Source organism: Clytia hemisphaerica, unplaced genomic scaffold (assembly GCF_902728285.1).
Source record: "Clytia hemisphaerica strain Z4C2 unplaced genomic scaffold, Clytia hemisphaerica genome assembly, whole genome shotgun sequence".
In the NCBI taxonomy this organism is placed as follows: domain Eukaryota; kingdom Metazoa; phylum Cnidaria; class Hydrozoa; order Leptothecata; family Clytiidae; genus Clytia; species Clytia hemisphaerica.
The window spans coordinates 1,277,603-1,297,134 of record NW_027103855.1 but is presented as its reverse complement, the minus strand read 5'-3'; the positions used below and the strand labels follow the sequence as shown (position 1 = coordinate 1,297,134).

Below are 19,532 nucleotides of genomic sequence, written 5' to 3'. Positions count from 1 at the left end.
CAGTGCTCTTAAAAGTCTCCCAAGTGTGTTTCTCTTATTTTAAGAGAAGTGCTCTTATTTTGAGATTTTTTTTCTTATTTTAAGAGTCCAGGATTTTACTGTGCACTAAAGATTCGCAGTCATGAATTATGTTTAAGAGTCACATTAACCAGCACAGTTGTGGGGTCAATGAAAGCGACCGCCCATGCTATTAGTTAGCAAAAAAGATTACTTTTCCGCTTCCTCTACGATTATTTAAAAAAATGTTGTGGTGAGGGTATATTTAAACGCGAGCAACTTTTCTTCTGTGTGTGGAACCGTATGTAACAATATTCGAAATTAAAAAAATTAAAAAAGTCATAATAGTATCATCAAGACATAATAAACAAGGCATTACCATAATGTCATGTTTTGTGGTTGATTCACATTCGACCACTTACGAAAACTAAACAGATTTTGTTTTGAAAGAAAGCATGCTTTTTAAACAGTTTTGAGAAAGAAGTTTGGATTTGTTGTGTTGTGGGGCAGATATGTTCTTTCGTGTACTGTGAATGGACTCGTGATGTAAAGAAGAAAGAAGTCAGAGATCTCAAAAAAAAAGAACGATTGGAGAGAGATAAAGATCAGGAGATGTTGTAAATAGACTATCTAAAAAAAACACCGATAATTCATGAAGAACTCTACGCACCCTGTTTTGAACTCATTGTACAGACTATTTAATATGCAATGTCATTTATGACTTTCCAAATAAAAGGTCAAGAATTTTTTATTTTTTTCAAGAGAATCATTGAAGACATTGACTGATCGGAAATGCAACGATATTCAATTTCAAACAACAACCTCACGAACAATTGTACACACTTGGAGAAGTACCGGATGGTCGATGGAAGCAAAACAACAATAAGTGTGGAAAGACTTGCTAATGAATTGTTGAACTTGACTATCCAGAGAAACTGTTCGAAAGAAATTTTTGATAACGAGGCTCGTACTAATATTAGTTTTCATCATCTGGATGCTACCAATAAAATCGCAGTCATCCTATTGTATTCTTTATTCGTTTTCGGTATCCTTGGCAACTCGATTGTCATCTTCACATTTGTCAGATGTAAGAATCGAACGTTATTCGAGAAGCGATTGGTGTTATTGGCTATGATCGATTTGATGTCGTCCATCTGTGTGCCACCGTTATTCATTTATGGAACATTGACTTCATTTCAAGGATCTATTCTCACTGAGCCTGTTTGTATAGTATGGATCAGCTCTTTCCCCTTTTCGATAAGTGTTTCACAGGGAGTTCTTCTTTTCATTTCATTCGAACGTTACTATCGAATCCAAAACCCATTCAAAAAGCCGTTGAAAATACGCCTTTACTTTATCGCTGTCCTTGTACTTGCAGCAATTATTGTTTCGCCATACGCGTCAACACTAACGGACAAATGTTACGTCAAAGATCCCAGGCTCAGAAAGGCGACTAACCTCATGAACGCTCTACGCGACTTCATCGCTATTCTAGCAATGTGCTATTTCAACTACAAAATTGGACAAAGCTATCGTTGTAAAAACAATAATCTGATAATCAAAACGTCAAGTAATAAAGACCTTTCACAAGAACACAGAAACAATATGAGAGTGTACAGAACACTTATCAAAATGGTTGTCGTTTTTAGTATGCTGGTTCTACCGTACGACTTGCTCCACTTGGCACTATCTTACTTCTTGTCTTCTTTCCCTGCCTACCTGAACCCGATTAATACGATGTTAGTTGTGCTACAAGTAAGCAATTCAGTGGGCAACGTACTCATTTATTCCATCTCAGACGAAAATTTCAGAAGACGGCTAGTGGAGTCAGTGAAAAGCGCCATCCAAGGTGAAACGCGCAGAGACGCGACGAGGAGATGGACTATAAGCAATATTCGAAACGCCTCTTTTTCTACATCTCATGTATGATGTGTAATTGAAGATTGGGAGGAAATAATATGATCCGGTTGCCAAGTAAAATATTTTGCGTGTATGTTTTTTCTTTCATTGTTTCATAATTTAATACATCCGAAGCCCGTCATAACAAGAATGATGTTAATATGCTAAGATTCCAAGTCCCATTCAAGGCCCTCGAAATATCCCCTAGTCATGGAAATTACAACATTTTTTCAATAGTTTATGGCGATTTCCAAAGTCACCACAAAGACAAATATTTTGTCTCGATTCGAGTATAATTTTCATTTAGCAAACGTTGTTTAATGATAACGTTGTTTAGCTCGACCCAAGACTAATACATCTGGCTCGAAATAAACCTTACGCTGCCAGATTTACATGAATAGGCTATATAGTTATATGAAAAACCCATCAAAAAGAGAACTTTAAAAGCCACACTTACAAAGACTATAGGTTTTGGAGCTGTCCCTTCTCGATTATTTTCATTTTGTGACGTGGTTCTTTTTGAAACGTGCGGACCATAAACTGTCGACGATGTTTTGGCGATGTTGCTAAGCGAATGGTCAGTGAGAGATTCGCGACCGGAAGACTTCAAACCAAGAACGACCTGCTTCAAAACGCCAAGCTCCTATAAAAGAAAATGATTTTCACAAAACGTATTGACATGAAATAAAGTCAGAAAATGATCCTTCTAAAAAAGCAAACATCTAAAATCACGAGTAAAACTTGTAAACTACAGTGAAAAATTTTTTTATCCCATATTGAATGGTTGTTGGTATTACCATCTCATAATTTTTAGTGCAATAAGTTAAAGATACGAATGTTCCTTCCTACCTCTCGCTGGTTCAATAACCGTTCCAGGTCAGCACTGATTTGGTCGTTCGAAGTTTTCAATGCTTGATTCTCTTTCTTGCAAGTCCTGCGCAGAAAGATCCTTTACTTACAGATTGCAAGCGACTCTGATTAAAATACAGCTAATAAAATGTCAAATTCCTATGCCAATCACCCTCTCAAATAATGAAGAGTTCAAACTATACAGGTGTCTCCTGTCTCGGAATAAGTGCTAACTTCAGAAGTCGGGTACACGCTTTTTTTCTTTTATCTTATAAGAATACACTTTATAAGAATGTCCAGGATGAAAATGGCCAAAAAATTAATAATATCACCATCATTGAATTTTGCTACTCAAGCTAAGAATGCCATTTTTAGAGCATTTTCAATTTAAATTGTCAATTACCCCCAAATAAGGCTCACTCCTTACACAAAAATACCATTTTATGCTTCAGACGTACGTACTAAATGTTCAATCTAGTCTGAATTAGGATCCTAACATAAGAATGCTGTAAGAATATTTTAAGGATGATTTTTCCCAAAAAAGTTTAAGAATATCTATGATGAAATGGATTTACACCATTCTTATAAAAAAAGCGGGTACCTCATATCACCCTCTAATGTTTCGATTGTATTTTTCAGTGTTTTATTTTGTTCATCTCGAGTGCGAATACTTTCGATCAAATAATTGTATGGCTGCTGTGCTTCGTTCAATAAGTTGTTTGCATTGTGAAGCTGAAATGATGAAAAGACAATGCTTTTAGACGTACGTTTATATGACCCTCATCTATACCACTCTGTAGTCTAATTTCTTCTATCTGCCGAGAGTGCTCGATGATATCAGAGCTTGTTCAAATTTAAAACAGATTTTAGCTGATGATTGTCGTCCATACGGGCGGCATGAAACTTAAAGTTCTATACAATAAATCAAAGGCTCTTTCTTTTCATTTTTACCACTCTGCAAATATTTACCACATCTTGCTAACGTTTGTTTTAAGTTTGAAAAAAGAGTGGTTGACTCTGCCTTAACAAGGAGATTTAGTAAAATATTGAAGTTCTTTGGACTGAATTATTGTAAATTACTCATTCTCGCATTATACCTAAAATCTGATGATAATGATAATAACAAGTAATACTTTAATGGACCTACCTATTTATAAAACGAATAATTAGAATTTAATGGAAGTAATGTATAATTTTAAATTTCGATTTATATATCTATTGGAACGGAGAAAGCAATTAAGAAACACCTTTTCGGCAGTACTAATGTGCATCTATGTGCAAAAAATCGCAAAAAACTAATGAGAAAATCTCTAGAAAATCTCAAAAAACCGTTTTTTTCGGGACATTTCCGGTTCTACCGGCCGGAAAAATTTTTTTTTCGAAAATTGGGCTCCGTCACATTCGAGGGTTTATAGTAATGCACCTTTGTGCAAAAAATCAGAAAATTTGAATGAGCCAATCTCGAGAAAAGTTGGTAACTAACGTACTAACGAACTAACTAACGAACACGGGTTAATTTATAGGACACTACCTTAAGGTAGGTCCAAAAAATCAGTATGCAAATTCGAACCAGATAGATTTGTATTTTTACGGTATTACGAGATTTGACAAGAAAAGAGACGAGAAAACAGTATTTTAAAACCAGACCACGGTGACGGTGATTAGCCTTATTTTTTGTCAGTATTCTGGTATTTTAAACCTTAATAAAAACATGTGTGACTGTTTTATTATTTTTTCAATTTCCAAGATTCAGCAAAATTTTTGACGCCCTAAAATCCCTTCTCAATATAGTTTGTAGTTTATGGGAAGTTCTGCTCATGAATGCATCACCAAGCGATGTTAATAAAAAAACATTTTACTGATACCTCCTCGGATACTTGTTTGCTCTTTTTGGATTCCCTTTCGACTTCATGACGTAACGAAGTGTTAGTCCTTTCCAAGTGCAAAACACGTCTCGCAAGTTGCACACTAAAATGAACAAAATACCTCAATAAACCCAGGTATTCATCAAGTACCAGTAAAATAAATTGCATTCAAGTCCAGTAGTCATTCATCAAGTACAACGGTGTTACCGAAGGAACAAGCATACTGAATGCTATCGGCACAAAACACTTCATAAGTTTCCAGGTGTAGACTAAAGCATATTTATACGGACTAACACTAGCCTGTATCACCCCACCCACAGTCGTTTTTTATATTTTGAACTTCGCGTTATCCTTTCATTCAGCGAAGAAGGGTTTGTTACAGGCTAGATTAACACATACATTCCCAGATTTGGCTTACAGTCGTGTGGTATAAAGTATTTTCAGTGAGGAAGGAAAGGGGTTACCTTTGCTGCATTCGCCTTTTAGCAGTACTTGGGACATTTGCACCATAACCATAAGCAAATAACACTCTTTCACTATCTCCTTCATCCGTCACTATAAAAAGAGCGTAGGAATAGCTTATCGGAGTTTTTAATTTTTCTAAAAAAGCGATGCATTGTGGGATTGGTTCGGGAGTATTACAAGAGAAATCTCTTAGTAATTCCTCGAGGGAGTTCTATTGTAATACCCCCAAAACAATCCCACAATGCATTGCTTTTTTAGAACCTTGTACACGTTTTTTTTATAAGAACATCCAAAATTTTTGAAGCCTTCAGATGTTAAATGTTCTTAACATGTTCTTAGTTCCGCCATTTTGTGGGTATTTTTGTGCGTTTTTCTAAGAAATCGGGTGTTATAGAGTCCCCAAAGCCTTAAAATTTTCTTAAAATTTTGGCCATCGAAGTCTTATGTTTCTTATATAGCTTGTTCTTATGAAAAACGTGTAAATGAGCAAACAAAGCTATATATAGAAAATCTACATAATGTCGATAGGAAGCTGGAAACACTCGGTATTTCACACCACACTAGTGTTTACTGTAGTATCTATTTTACAATTTCGGACGAGATGACACTCCGAAAAGACTACACCCAATGTGATTAACAACCCAATTTCAATTTGATCATTAAAGCAAAAATTGCAAAAGTATGCAAAGTATCATATAAATAGCGCTTTCATACCTAACTATGGGAGCACAAAAAGCACAACCTTATCATGTTTTATGATAGAGAAAGAACTTAGAGGAAAAACTGCATTTTTATCCTTACTTTCCGCAGCCTGCATGACGACATCATCGAGTTCTTGTTCAAGCTTTTCGTAAATAGTTAACTTGTTTTTCAAATCTTCATTCTTCGATGTCAATTCTGTCACAGACTTCTGAGAAGACGTTTTCAAATCGTAATATCCTTTGTTCACCGCCTTAAAATAATATCAAAAATTTTAGCGTGTTTGAAGCTTATTCAAGGCGAACTAAAATGACTTCCTTTATTTAAAGGTTTTGTTTTTTAAATAAGAGTGATATCATTTGCTTACTCATCAATTTTGATTTTCAAGCCTTTTCACGTTGGATTGACACAGATATGGAGCATGATTTGTCAGAAAGAGGAAAAGAAAAATATTTTTTGCTTATATCAGCACAATAATAACAATAGGCAGACACTGTCCTGATATGAAATATGTACTAGTTATCGCATGACTTCGAGTGCAATACGAGAAATATTTTACGAGTTCCGAGATTTTTCCGTAATATTTTTCCGAGCCTTTAGGCGAGGAAAAATATCGGTAAAATCTCGGAACGAGTAAAATATCGAGTATTGCACGAGAAGTCATGTGATAACTAATTTATTGTCGACTCAAGAAAATTGTCCTCTTTTTGTTTTTAAACTTACTTCCGCCTTCTTCTGCTTCTGTGTACTTTCGAATGTTTTTATTCGAAAATCTAATTCGAACGTTAGATTCGAACAAAATAACATTCGATAACTTCCCGCTAAAAATATTCACACAAAAACAAAATAGAGAAACATTTTTCGATCATTTTCGATCCAGAAGTTTTGTTTTGAAGAGTTGCAGATTTTTTAGAGATGTATTTGAAAGTTTCTAGATTGATAATTCAAAATGCAGATGATGTACAGTATGGTTTCGATAGAGAAGAAACCCTCCATCAATGGATTAATCAGATTGATAACATTCAGTCTTTTTCTATGTTTTTGTTTCGGTGACATGGCCATGGGAAAGAATAGCAGAGGAAAGGAGTCCCATGATGGTAATGTATGCTTGTAAAAATGGTTAAAGAACAACATTTTTTCAACAGCAAAACAATTTGGATACTTTCTTGATTATCGTCAAGCTCTAAATGTTTCGAATTTTAGAAGGAAGATGTATAATGATTGTTGAGTTGAAAAGTCAAGGACGTAGACTACGTTGTTGTCGAGAACGAGAATTAGGAGAGAACTTTTATAAAAATCACTCGTCATTTGGTTAAATACAAGACATTACACTTTCCTTGTTATGTTATGAGAAATTTTATTGGCAAACATTCAAGAATCTCAAATTTTTTGTATGCATTGATAAAAAACTGTTTGGTTATCACACGGACAAGTTTGCCAAAAGTTGTTTTATAATAAATTCTTAGTTCATCAGATTTGATTTTAGTGTCTTTTATGGAAGAACTCCAAAGTAAAAATTAATCTGAACATATTTTTGTTGCGTTTCTCCCTTTTGATTCCCAAGTCAGTTTCTCCGAAAGTCAGTTCTTTTCGGCTGTTTTGTTTTGATTTTTCTCCCGCCGCTTACCCAGTCCCCCAAAAGTCAACGCGGTCATATTTCCAGACTAAAGAAATATGAAATATCGCAAATATCTCGATGCTCTCGACCAATCAAAACGCTGATATTTTTTTGGGTCGGCAATAAGTGTCTGATATGAAACGGGCACACTTAACTTATGAAAAAATAAAACCTTTAACCTTTTAAAAAGTGTCCCGGACCTCATTAAGAGATCACCATATTGGGTGAGTGCACACATTTTAAAATTATCTCTATATTTTAAATATTTCTTCGATTCGAACAAATCTACTCGTTCCGTTTGAGTTCGAATTAGCAAGAGTTACCCGTATCTGATATTTTGAAGTGACGGACTGGCGCCACTTATCAAAGTCGGTGCTACAATCCCACACAAAATATTTGAGACAAAGGGGATTTCCCTGTGAAATTTTAAACACCACAAATGATTTTTAAGCGCGTTAAAGTAGAGTTGGAAAGTAGAGTTTTAACATGAGACTTAAGCCTTAGGACCTTAGGATCTCAGGATTTAAAAGCTCAAAATTGTTTCAATATAAAGGCTTGGAATAATAGCCTAGAAACCACCGAACCCTCAAAAAGTAATTCTCGCCCGAACTTTAAATTCTGAAAAACGGTAAAATACACTAAAGTCTCAATATACTTCGAGCAAGATTGCAGCTAAGAAAAGACGCACTTAATTAATTATTTTCTAAAGATTCCTTTGGAATTGGAGCTACTTCTTATTAATCTTTGATAGAAAGAAAATTCTTTCTAATAGTCAAGGCTTATTAATAATTGAGAGTGATTATAAAATTAAGCTTATAAAGGAATTCTTTTTCATCTATACTTTTACATGTAATTGAAATAAAACCTGATAAAACATAACACATTTTTCTTTCACGATATTTCGACCACCTTACGTGTCTTTTTCAAGTTACATGTAATTGTGTGTAGATGACGTAATTTACTTTGAATATTATCTCACTTTTGACATGTTTATTATAAGCGTATGGATTAACAAAACACAATGACTTGTTGATGTTATATCTTTATGATGGATGAAAACATCAGAATGCATCAACATTTAAATGATTTGTTCTAAAAAGTTGTTAAAACGGTTTGAGAAATTCGAAACGTTCGTCTGAACCGGAAATTTAATCGACGCAGTTCAATCATCTAAGAAAATTAGTTGTTTTATTCGATCATTTCTACACGAGAAAGAAAAGTTTATGTTTTTATGTTTGTTGTGATTTGGAAGAATGATGAATGATAATATCACTCAAAAATTATTGCTATTGCAGCCGAAGCTGATCGACCCTACAAAATGCAATACAAGCACATCACTGTACCAGCAGATCATCAAGAACAACCAAGCAACGTCAGAAAGACAGTCGAGAATGTTCAACTTGGGGAACACTCACCATACTGAAAATCCGATAGAAGCAGCAGAATTCATCCTTGAGAGAGAATACGGAGACAGTTCACTGTTTCGTCAAGATGAGCACGCTTGTGTTTTCATTCCACCCACGTTCGTTTCAAATCAATACACGAAAAAGTCGGACGTCGCCATTCTCGATTATGAAGTTAAAAAAGACATTGAACGCCTGGCAGAGAACTTGAAAGAACATTCGCCTGACCATTGGCTGACCAGAGAGATACAAGCATTGTTAGAAACGCAAAACGATGCCGAATGTATTGATAAAAGGACATTTGACCAATGGGCTTTGAATATTCAAGTGATGTATCTGGTCGTCAGAGAGCTGAAAACTGATCACGTGGTTTTACCGCCGGCGACAACTACAGAGCTAGTCGTTTTCGTCCAAGCCTGTACAGAAAAGCTTATCCAGAACACGCCCATCGAAAAGTTTCTAAGAGAGAGCCATACGAAAAAGACCTTCCGAAAGTTAATAAAACGAAAAATTGACAACGCGCCTTGTGAAGATTCGAACCTTCGTTGGCTTTTTGGATTGGAGTTGGTAAATCTTGGAGAAAGACTTGAACATTGGTTCTACGATCAGCTTTTATCTTTAAAGGGCGATGGTATTCTTAAGGACACGGTTGTACTCTCGTCCCTCGACTTCTTAACCAATATGGAAAGTAAAAATCACAAAGAGACAGACTTTCTCATTTTTTCATGGCCGAAGAAACTCGTCATTTCGGTTGAGATGAAAAGGTCACTTGCAGACGAGAAAGTGTTCAAACAGTTAGATTCGAACCATCAGATATTCGAAGAGAGTCTTGGTGACCTGTTGAGATCTGGTTGGACATTCTTTCCAACAGTCTGTGTTGAAATAGATACTCTCTCAATCAAAAGCGATCATTTTATCACAATGGATACCGAGATTAAACCATGGTTGAAGAATATCTTCGATAGCTTCTCATCCTGCCAGACCGATATAAAACCAGCGCCTTTGGATGAAGTCAAAGATCTCTTAAAGATCCTGATATTCGCAATCCACGTTTCAAAGAAGGATTTGGCTGCACCCATTACCACATCATCGTGGGTTAAATACACAAGCAACGCCATCGAAAACGTTTCGACTAGCCACAATATCCTGTTCTACTCGAATCAACAGTTAGCTATAATGAACAACGACGATCCACGCTACAACAAAGTGGTGATCCGCGGCCCATTTGGTGTGGGCAAGAGCCTCTTGCTCCAGCAGAAAGCCCTACAATTACATGAAAAAACAAAATATCGTGGCAAGTTACTGTATCTGGTTTGTCGTCAAGGATACGTACCCCTGAAGCCCATGCTTCTCCAGCGTTTAAAGGTCGAACTTCAAGACAAATATGGAATATTCGTAGGAGTTCTTACACCCAAATTTTCGGTAAGTGCGACAATAAATTCGTCTCAACAAAACAATTTTAAACCAGACTAGAGTGTTCTAGAGTTTTGCAACCTTCGACTAATGGCTTTGACTTTGACTAAGGTCTTTTTATTCTTAGAGGTATTTTTAAAAAGTGGCAATAAAATACCTTCTGATTCCCTCAGACTTGATAACTAACTTAATTATTGTTTTTATTTTTAAGGCAAAGGCTTGTCAGGATCGCCAGGCTATCTTGGATAAAATCAAAGACCGCGACATCAAAGCAGTATTTATAGACGAATGCGATTTGTTGTCAAGTCTCTCATCTTGGTTAGATAAAGTGACGGTAATCGTTGAATATCTGTGGATAGCCCCTTCTACAGATTCTTTGAAAGATTTTCACAAACAAGATAATTTGACTGGCTTCCAGGTCCTAGATCTGTCGCAGAACTTTAGAAACAGTCGAGAAATCGTCAAATCAGCCAAATCAATCGCCGAATCAAGCGAATATCGATATAACCAAGGCATCATTATGCCACCTGAGAACTTCCCTAGCGGCTGCACACCGATCTTTGCGGAAACCTTCGAAGAGGGTTTAAGGGAAGCACGAAAACGAACGAGTGAAGGAATCCTGGTGATAGACGATAAACCAGACGAAGCAAATTCCAACATTCTAGACCAGTTGAACGAAACGTGGAAAGGATATCACGAGTGGAGATACGATTTTAAAAACGGAGGAAATCCATACAAGTTTCTCCAAGAAGGCAACGTACTGATTGTTTCTGAATTCACGTCTTTTGGCTTCGAGTGGCCGACAGTGATTGTGGTTGAAACTATAAGAGCAGGAGGCAGTATAGCGTTACACGATTGTAACTACGCATTGAGATGTACCACGAATCTCATCATTGTTAAGAGAACTTACGATGGCGACGAGGACAGTGATTGAAAACAAATTCAACGAACTGGAATAATTTAAAAATAAAATCTACACAATAATATTTTCACAGTACCATTTTGTTGTAAATCGCCATTATGTTATAGATACAGTTGATGCTCTTTAATTCGAAGCTCTACTACTCGATACGCTCCATTATTCGATAATATTGAAAGTCACCGTCAACAAGGAACTCTTATTAACTACGCTCTACTATTCGATTCATTGAAAATCCCCTTGAAGATCGGATTAGAGAGTATCATCTATACATTTTAATGGGGATGATATCAATATCGATTTTTTTATGATAAGTTAAGTATGCTGTATATTTTGAAATTAGTCGTGTGTAAAGAAGGCAATGTAATTATTTTAAGTATTTTTGAGAAAATCCACAGGAATTTAAATTAAAAAAGCCAACATCCTCAAAAAAATCAGTCCACTTTTTGACAAGAAGTTATCAGTAGTTGGGTACACAACTTACTTCGATTTTCTGCGAAAGAGCATCATTCTGTTGCATCAAGGCTTTGTTATTGTTCAGTGATTCCTCATACAACAGTTGCACGCGATCATGCTCGAAAGCTTTCATTTTGAAGTCGTTGTGGACGTCTGATACTTTACTGTCAGAACTGATTTGCAACTGGCGAAATCTAAAAAATAGTTAAACGGTTCACCGTCAATAATTTGGTCAAATTTTGAGAATTAGAAACTCCATTTTTGGCAAAGAATGAAAAGTATGAAGTTATCTTGAATTAAAGATGCCTAAGCAAATTAGTCCACGAGAACGTACTTGCAACTGTAGCAGTCAAATCCCATTTGATGTCATGGTGGTATGAAAGGAGGGGTCAGATCTCCTTTCCGAGCACAAAATGTAATATAAAAATATGTTATTAAAAGTTTAAATAAATCACTTACTCTCCTAGAAGTTCATTGTATTTGATTTGATTGTTCTTTTCGTTGTTGAGGAGACGTTCTTGCTCCAAAAGAGCAGTGTTTCTTGCTTCAACTAATCCCCTGTTTTCTCGTTCGTACATCGCCTTCATGTTTTCCTTGATTCGATCTAGTTCTGTATTCGTTTTATTCGATAGTTCGTCTATTTCTCTTTTCATTCGTTCTTCGTACTCTTGCTTATAGCGTTCCCTGTAAATATTAACAGATACTTCGATACTAGATTCGATATTTTGGTACTCAGCCAGACTCGACATGATTTTCATCTCATCCATATAAAAAATTGATCATCTTCGCGGAGCACTTTTTTGGTAATTTATATAATCGCAGCAACTTTTATTTAGTTCTTCATGGACCTAAATTAATCATGCTTCATTAGAAAAGCGTTATGGAAATTTTCGAACATACCTTGAATTCAAATATTTTTCGTACAGCGATTCCCTTGCTTGTTTGGTTTCATCAAGTTGTTGCATTGTGTGGTGCAGTTTCTCTTCCACCATTTTGTGACGTGGTTCCAACTCATTCAGTTGTTTACTTAGATACTCTTTGTCCTGCTTCAGTAGTGCTACTGTTTGATTCTGCTCCAACACCTAATGGTAATGAATAATAGATAATTGCAATTCCCCACAAAAAAAAATGAATAAACTTAACTACAGGTATCACCCAAACCCACAAGGGGAACACAAATTTGTTCGAGTTAGTTCGAGGAAATTGATAGAGTTATAGAGTATTGTTAACCGGTTACTTTTTCAAAGCGGGCTACACGGCTTTTTGCGCATTGCAATTGGTTCTTTCCGCCTGACGACGGGCAAAGCTCAGTCGTTACTTGACCTCGGGCAATATTTCTCAGTACAGACCTCAGTATACAGTAACCGGTCATTATTGTATTAAGGTTTATATAGGCATTCTGTCAACTGAAGGGAATATAAAACTTGTTTGAGTTAAGAAGACATTCAGAGTTATAGACTAGAGGTTCCAGTTTAAGAGACTCTACTGCAGTTGAAAGTAAAGTGCTAAACATTATGTACCCATGTCATGTTTTAGAGCCATTCCTTGAATAATTGTGTTTTTATAATGAGACCCGCTAAGACATTTCCGAAGTTAAAGTATACTACTACTAGCCACATATATCTGTAAAGCCCGAAGGGCTAGATAGGCAACTTTAAGCTTACTCCAGCAAAAAAAAGTGAAGTAAAACTTTGACTGTTTAAATTTCGTGCCGATGGATAGGATCTAGCATTTTAATTGTTTTCGGAGCGCGAGATCAAAAAAAGTAGGCGGCAAACGCTATTTCACATCTCTCAAACCGGTGAAATTGCATATTTTAGTCACGTGACTTTGGTAGGAAATCTAAGCTTCACTTTTCGATAAAAGCCGCAAATCTAGCCCTTCGGGCTTTACAGATCTGTGCTACTAGCCCAATTTTCTGTCGAAACAAAATCATCCTTTTTAAAAAGACATCTGTTAATAAAAGGTTCGAATATTTTAGGTTATGAAGATTGATAGAATGATGGAATCGATTTAACGGATATAAATACCTGGTTTCTAATGATTTCATTTTGTTCCATCCTTCCTTCGAGTTCTGCTTTGTAAACTGTACACGCTCGTTCCAAGTCTACTATCTGTCTCTCCAATGCATCCCTTTCACTGTAAAAGAGAATGACCATTCAATAATAGGAAAGAATATTGGATTTTAAAACCGATTACCATGCATCTCTCTATTTTTTAGTAGAGAATGAATCTCAGGGGTTGGGGCTTAAATCTCAAGATTGACAAGAGTGGAACTAGAAATTTTGACAAATGGTAGATATTTGAGGATGATTTTCAGGTTTCGCCACCTTTCTGGTTGGTATTTTACAGACCAGTATGTAAATTTATTTAATACATATTGACCGAATAGTTCGTTCTATTCGGCTGAAATTTGGTCCCTGAAAAAGACAACAAGCAAAATAATATTTGGTTCTATGACAATTTTGTAAGAGTATTTTATGCTAGTACGTAATATACAATACAGCACAATAAAATATGTCAAATAGAGCCCCCCCCTCGAGATTAAGGCAGAGTTTAAAAGATAATCTGAATTTATAAATTCCTATTAGTAGTTTTAATTTAATTTGCATGACATGCATTTGTCCTAAAGACCATGGCTCTGTAAAATAATCTACCCAGTTTGACCCACTGCTTTGATCTTGTTCATCAAGATTTTGGAATGAATATTAAAATGAGCTTTTGAGTGATTAAAAACGAAATAAATGGCACCAAAATTGACGTTTTTATAAAAGCAAAAGTCAGCCCGATTCTGAATGTTTTGAGTAATACCCCTTTAGAACAGAAGGTGGTATGCACAGAATGGATGATCTGTTATGAGAGTAGCCTCCGAAATGCTTTTAAATTTAATATATTCTGAATTTTAACTTTACTACAGTAAGCTACAGCCATTCCACGTACCTTTGAACTAAATCATAATTTTGATGCTTGTAAGACTTTTGATCTACTTGGCCACGTAGCTGCTCCAATTGTACTTGATATCGTTGACAACGAAGATCCAGTTCGGCTCGAAGATGTCTTTCTTCTTCTCGCTCCTACAGTTAAAAGAATACTTTGTACCAGGACTGCTTCATTTGTGGCTAAGATACTTCTTTAGCTCTATGCATGGCGTTCTAAATTCAAGGCCTAGCAAGCGTGCTTTGACGTCAAAATCCTGTGGACCTAATTAATGATGTCATTGCAGTGTTGACGTCAAAAGAAAGAAAAAAACTCAAGGTTTTATGATGAAACTTCAAATCTTTCAGAGAGATAGCTACGGAAAATGTTTATCTAGACCATATGATTTAGGAATAAGTTAGTTTATCATTTCTGTTATTTTCACTACGATATCCTAAGTACAATGAAATCTGAACACTTTATTTAAAAAAATAATCTATAGAAAATTGAAAGAACTGGATGCACTCAGAGTGTGATGATAGAAAAAGATGTTTCATTTTTCTTTTAGCTTTAGAACTTTCTGGCTCGTCTCCTTCGAGGAGCGAGGCGTCTGCGATTTGCAGAAATTGTTCAGAAAGATGTTCGATAATATCTTATGGGCCTATGAGTGAATTATAAATACAAATTCCCAACGGCTAATTTTTCTTCATTCCTGATTCGTATATTTTCATTTTGCGACGCTTTACTTTTGTTATAATTAGATTTGCAGCCACGCGCAATGCATTTTCTACCCATTTTTTCGGTGCTGTTTTTCTTGCACGACGTCAAAAATGGGTGTGAACGTTAGATTTTTTTCTTTCTTTTGACGTCAACACTGCAATGACATCATTAATTAGGTCCACATGATTTTGAAGTCAAAGCACGCTTGCTAGGCCTTGAATTTAGAACGCCATGGCTCTATGTAAATTTTGAGAACTGCAACAACAAAGGGAAAAAGCTTACATTTCTTTCGGCTTCTAATTCCTGTTCCTTGTCATGAAAATCACTAGTAAAAAGATCCAGTCTCTGTTGTAATGAGTCCACTTCCACCCTCAAAGGTCTTGTTGCCTCGTACAATTTCACCTGAAAAATAAATTATAAAGAAAGTGACAAAATTGAATCTCCAAAGGAAGCTAGTATTGAAAATTCTGTCGTCGCTCTTATCAAACGAGTAACGTATATTTTTTTAAAATACTTTCATAACGAATTTCTTCAAGCGCTGCGAGCTCTTTAAATCTTTAAAGCTTTAAGAGTGGTGCTATAGAGACCGGCGCTAAATAGATAAAAGTTCAGTATTTGATTCCTGTTTATTTTAATAGAAAAAAACTTTAAAAAAAAGTTTTCTGTTAAAAAGTTTCCCAATTATTCTGAGCCTCAACAGTAACCAAATTAGCCTAAAATCAATTCATGTAACCTTTTTTAAATACAGTTTAAATACATATTTCTTTAAATCAAACAAGTTTTATGGTCCCTTCAGTTAACAATGCTTTATAAACCTTACTTCATATAACTCGAAGTTTCCTTAACTCGAACAAATTTGTGCTCTTCGTGCGTGTTCGAGCTGTGGAGACTCCACTGTATAAACCACATCAATTCATGACCTCGTTTAAAAAAATATTTTGGGTAAAAATTCTAAAAATAAGAGGATGAAAGTCTACCACTTAGGGATAAAAATGTGGAACGCAAACATTCATATCAAAACTTACATCAAACAAATTCTTTATTGATAGTGTATTTTCACATTCACTTTTCAATTCCAGATACGCATCTTCATCCAGCACTCTCGGAATATATCCCTCTCTAAAGGTATTCAGTTCTTGCTGGTTATTCATTTCATCCTCGTATTTTCTCTGGTAGTATTTCTGTGACTTCATAGCCTCTTGAAGATCTTTTTTCAGAGACTGAACATGTTTGTCAAGCTCACTTTTGGTAGACCTAGACTGCGTTTCATACTTGGCTTGCATCAATTGTCTACCATGAATTGCATCTGCAAGCTTCTCCTCCAAATCATCAAGTTGGTTCAAATGCTCTGCTTTTAAGGTGTCAATCATCAGATTCTTTTGGCTGAGTTCGATCTTCAATTTCTGAATATCATGGAGGAGTTGTTTTCTGAACAGCAAATCTTTGGTAACATTTCTTGACCTTTCCATGTCAGATTCGGAGAGATTTAAAGAGGACAGTAAACCAGTAGCAGTATCTGTTAAAGTACCAGAAATATTTGTCGATTCCAATTCGGTAATATTGGAGAGTCCATTGGTTGATTGACCAATAGTTGTTGTGATGTTTGTGGTTAACAATGTGCTATCATCATCCATATCGTTTGTTTTATTTGTGCTGCTTAGAGCATCAACTGTTAATTTTGAGTCAGAATCCATTTTACTAAAACAAAAACATGTAAAAAATCAAAATCTTTCAGTCGATTCAGTCAATTGTGTAGAAGATTGACTAGAAAATCAAAAAGTTAAGAATCGTGCCTAATTGTGCTTGATTTTAGGAGAATTTTGAAAAAATGAAAACACCTCAGATATTGTCATGAGGACCTGATCCTAGGTCATCTCATATATTGGGTATAAATAATTGATTCAACCAGGCCATATTTTAGAAAGGCAAGGCAGCGCCTGTTGGTGGCCAAAAAGGCACTTTTTCCAGTGTTTTTCCACTAAAAAGGCTTTTTTTACCAGTATTTCAGTAATTTCAAGAGGGGCAGCATCCAATAGCCGGACGCTTAAAGGGCATGAAAAATGGCCTGTCAACATGGGAGATTGAGATCATATGCAATGACCATTTTAATCTATAATCAACTTTTTGTAACCTGCTAATGGCCCTAGCAAACGAAAGGCATTATCTGGTCATTCAAACCAACAGTTACATAACTTGTGCCAAATTTAGACAGAACATCCAATATCAAAGTCCACCCAGTACCTATAAAAGGTTGAGCTAGTGACATATATAGATCTGTTGGTTCAAAGTGCTTTAAATCTCAGATAACATCAATCAACACAAGTCCCTAAGAATTTCAAAATTCCATTTATGTTATTGCCAGTATTTACAGGATTATTCATAAGATGACTGTAGGTTCAAAGCTACGGATCACGGAATATATCCAAGCTGAACCCGACTGAGAACAACAATGCAGTAATCAAATTGGCTGGAACTTTAATTTTTGTTAGGTGGACTTAGAATGGATTTTAGTATTATACTAGCGGTCACCCGGCGTCGCACCGCCAAGTAGAGTGTTGTTGAACACATCAAAAGACCTGATAATATAATTATTATTTCAAGCGCTGATTTCCAGAAATATTATATAGCCAAAAAGGGCAAATACTTAAAATGAAAAAATGATAAAAAAATTTCACAGTAAGAAAACCAAAGAAAATTTTATTTCAAAATGAGATGAAATATTTTGCATTATACTTTCATATATAAAATATTGTAAAAAAATGTAAAAATGTAAAGTAACTTTTGGAGTTTTTTGAAATAATGTAGGGTACGTGCTAAAAAGTAAAAATCTTTCAAAACAGGGAAACAATTTCATATTTTCCGACAGAATGCAAAAAAAATAAAAAATCTCATTTTTATATACTGGAAAACATTTCATAATCTGAAAGAATGTTGATAGGAAAATATTCCCCTAACAGAAGCCATTTTATGATTTCCAAAAGCATGCTGCAAGAGCAAAAAATGTCACATACTTGGAAACAAGGCGAACCCGAAAAAATTTTTTGTTTCCGGTCCACCGGCCGGGTGAAAATTTATTTTGTCATCACCCGGCCGCATTTTTTTCGTACATCATCGTTAGGGTTAGGGTTAGGGTTAGTTTGTTTGTTTGGAAAACTTTCGTGAATCAGTTTTTGAGGCGTGTGATTTATCGCACGTGATCGTGATATTTTATATTCTACTGTAAAATGCACGCCTAGAAATCACTTGGGATGAAGGTTTTATCCTGATCATTGTTATAGAAATGAAATTTTATTCATCTCAAACTAAACCCTGCATTGTTTTTGTTAATTCTTGCTTGCAACTCAACTTTTAAGAATGTTTTTTTTTTATATACAACTTGGTTTTTATAAAAGAATCATGCTGATTTGTGAGTAAAATAAATAGAAACATTCACAAAGTGGGGACTTTTCAGTAAGTAAACAGCTTTGTTTTATTATAAAAGGAATCATGCTGACTCGTAAGTAAAATAAAAAGAAACATTCATAAAGTGAGGATTTAAAAAATTGGGGAAATGTTTCTCTCACTCTACTTTTTTCTCAAAAAAGTTAACTTCGTTATCACAGTTTGGAGCCTTTAGCAATTGAAGATAAATATTTGAAATGAAAGAGAGTGTCCAGTTCTTAGAGATATTGTAACACAATTGAAAATATAAACGATGAAAATTAAGTATTTGAATAATCGCACGCCTAGACCACTATAAATCAAAATCTAGGCGTGCGATGATCACACGTGAATTTTTCTTATGCCGAAGCCTGTAGCGGTGTCAAGTTACTACAGATTTAAGGTAAAGAAGAGCATCATTTTAACTTCTACGAGCGCTTTAAAAAATCGAGTTTTGGGATCGAAATTAAGCAAAAAAAAATTTTTTGAGGCCGGCCGGGTGAGTGTTTTTTTCGTCAGCAGAAACAAAAATATTTTTAGGGTTCGCCCAATCAAAATTTCCAAAAAAATGTCAGAAAATCAAATAAATTGTCATGCCAGGAAATCACTTGAGTTTTCTTCATTTTTTAAATGCATGTGGAAGAAAATGTCAAGTTCAGGACAAAAGTTTTCCATGTTTTGAATGCATGTGTAAGAAAATCTCCAAATTTATCACAAAAGTTTCCACGTTTTAAATGTACATACCGTCAACTGCTTTAACTTGGGACGATTGGTCGAAACATGGGACTGTTTGATATCTGGTCTGTATTTTCACTGTTAAATCTCTTTGACAACAAATTTGTTTTGATAACTCCACCAAGTTTATCAATCATACTTTTTTTCATAACATGTCA

The 19,532-nt window shown here is 35.3% G+C and overlaps 3 protein-coding genes across 3 annotated transcripts in view; 2 read left to right on the top strand and 1 right to left on the bottom strand.

The window, feature by feature from the left end:
• Positions 1-19,532, bottom strand: part of LOC136808223 (progesterone-induced-blocking factor 1-like) — a 35,124-nt gene that overhangs the window by 5,840 nt on the left and 9,752 nt on the right. Inside the window, exons 2-14 of the mRNA XM_067064759.1 lie at positions 16,245-16,917; positions 15,502-15,621; positions 14,524-14,657; positions 13,614-13,722; positions 12,484-12,665; positions 12,043-12,267; positions 11,612-11,777; positions 5,877-6,027; positions 5,075-5,165; positions 4,611-4,713; positions 3,347-3,477; positions 2,746-2,830; positions 2,354-2,539 (exon numbers count right to left, since the gene is read on the bottom strand). Of these exons, the coding sequence (XP_066920860.1) occupies positions 2,354-2,539; positions 2,746-2,830; positions 3,347-3,477; positions 4,611-4,713; positions 5,075-5,165; positions 5,877-6,027; positions 11,612-11,777; positions 12,043-12,267; positions 12,484-12,665; positions 13,614-13,722; positions 14,524-14,657; positions 15,502-15,621; positions 16,245-16,913 (2,352 nt within the window). The 5' untranslated portion in view covers positions 16,914-16,917. The remainder of the gene's footprint in view (positions 1-2,353; positions 2,540-2,745; positions 2,831-3,346; positions 3,478-4,610; positions 4,714-5,074; positions 5,166-5,876; positions 6,028-11,611; positions 11,778-12,042; positions 12,268-12,483; positions 12,666-13,613; positions 13,723-14,523; positions 14,658-15,501; positions 15,622-16,244; positions 16,918-19,532) is intronic.
• On the top strand, positions 469-1,972 carry LOC136808221 (succinate receptor 1-like). The gene has a single exon (XM_067064758.1). The coding sequence runs from the start codon at positions 790-792 to the stop codon at positions 1,924-1,926; it is 1,137 nt and encodes a 378-aa protein (XP_066920859.1). The 5' UTR covers positions 469-789; the 3' UTR covers positions 1,927-1,972.
• LOC136808224 (uncharacterized) lies at positions 8,584-11,220 on the top strand. The gene is made up of 2 exons (XM_067064760.1): positions 8,584-10,217; positions 10,420-11,220. Exons 1-2 carry the CDS (start codon positions 8,646-8,648, stop codon positions 11,140-11,142), a joined length of 2,295 nt encoding a protein of 764 aa, XP_066920861.1. The 5' UTR covers positions 8,584-8,645; the 3' UTR covers positions 11,143-11,220.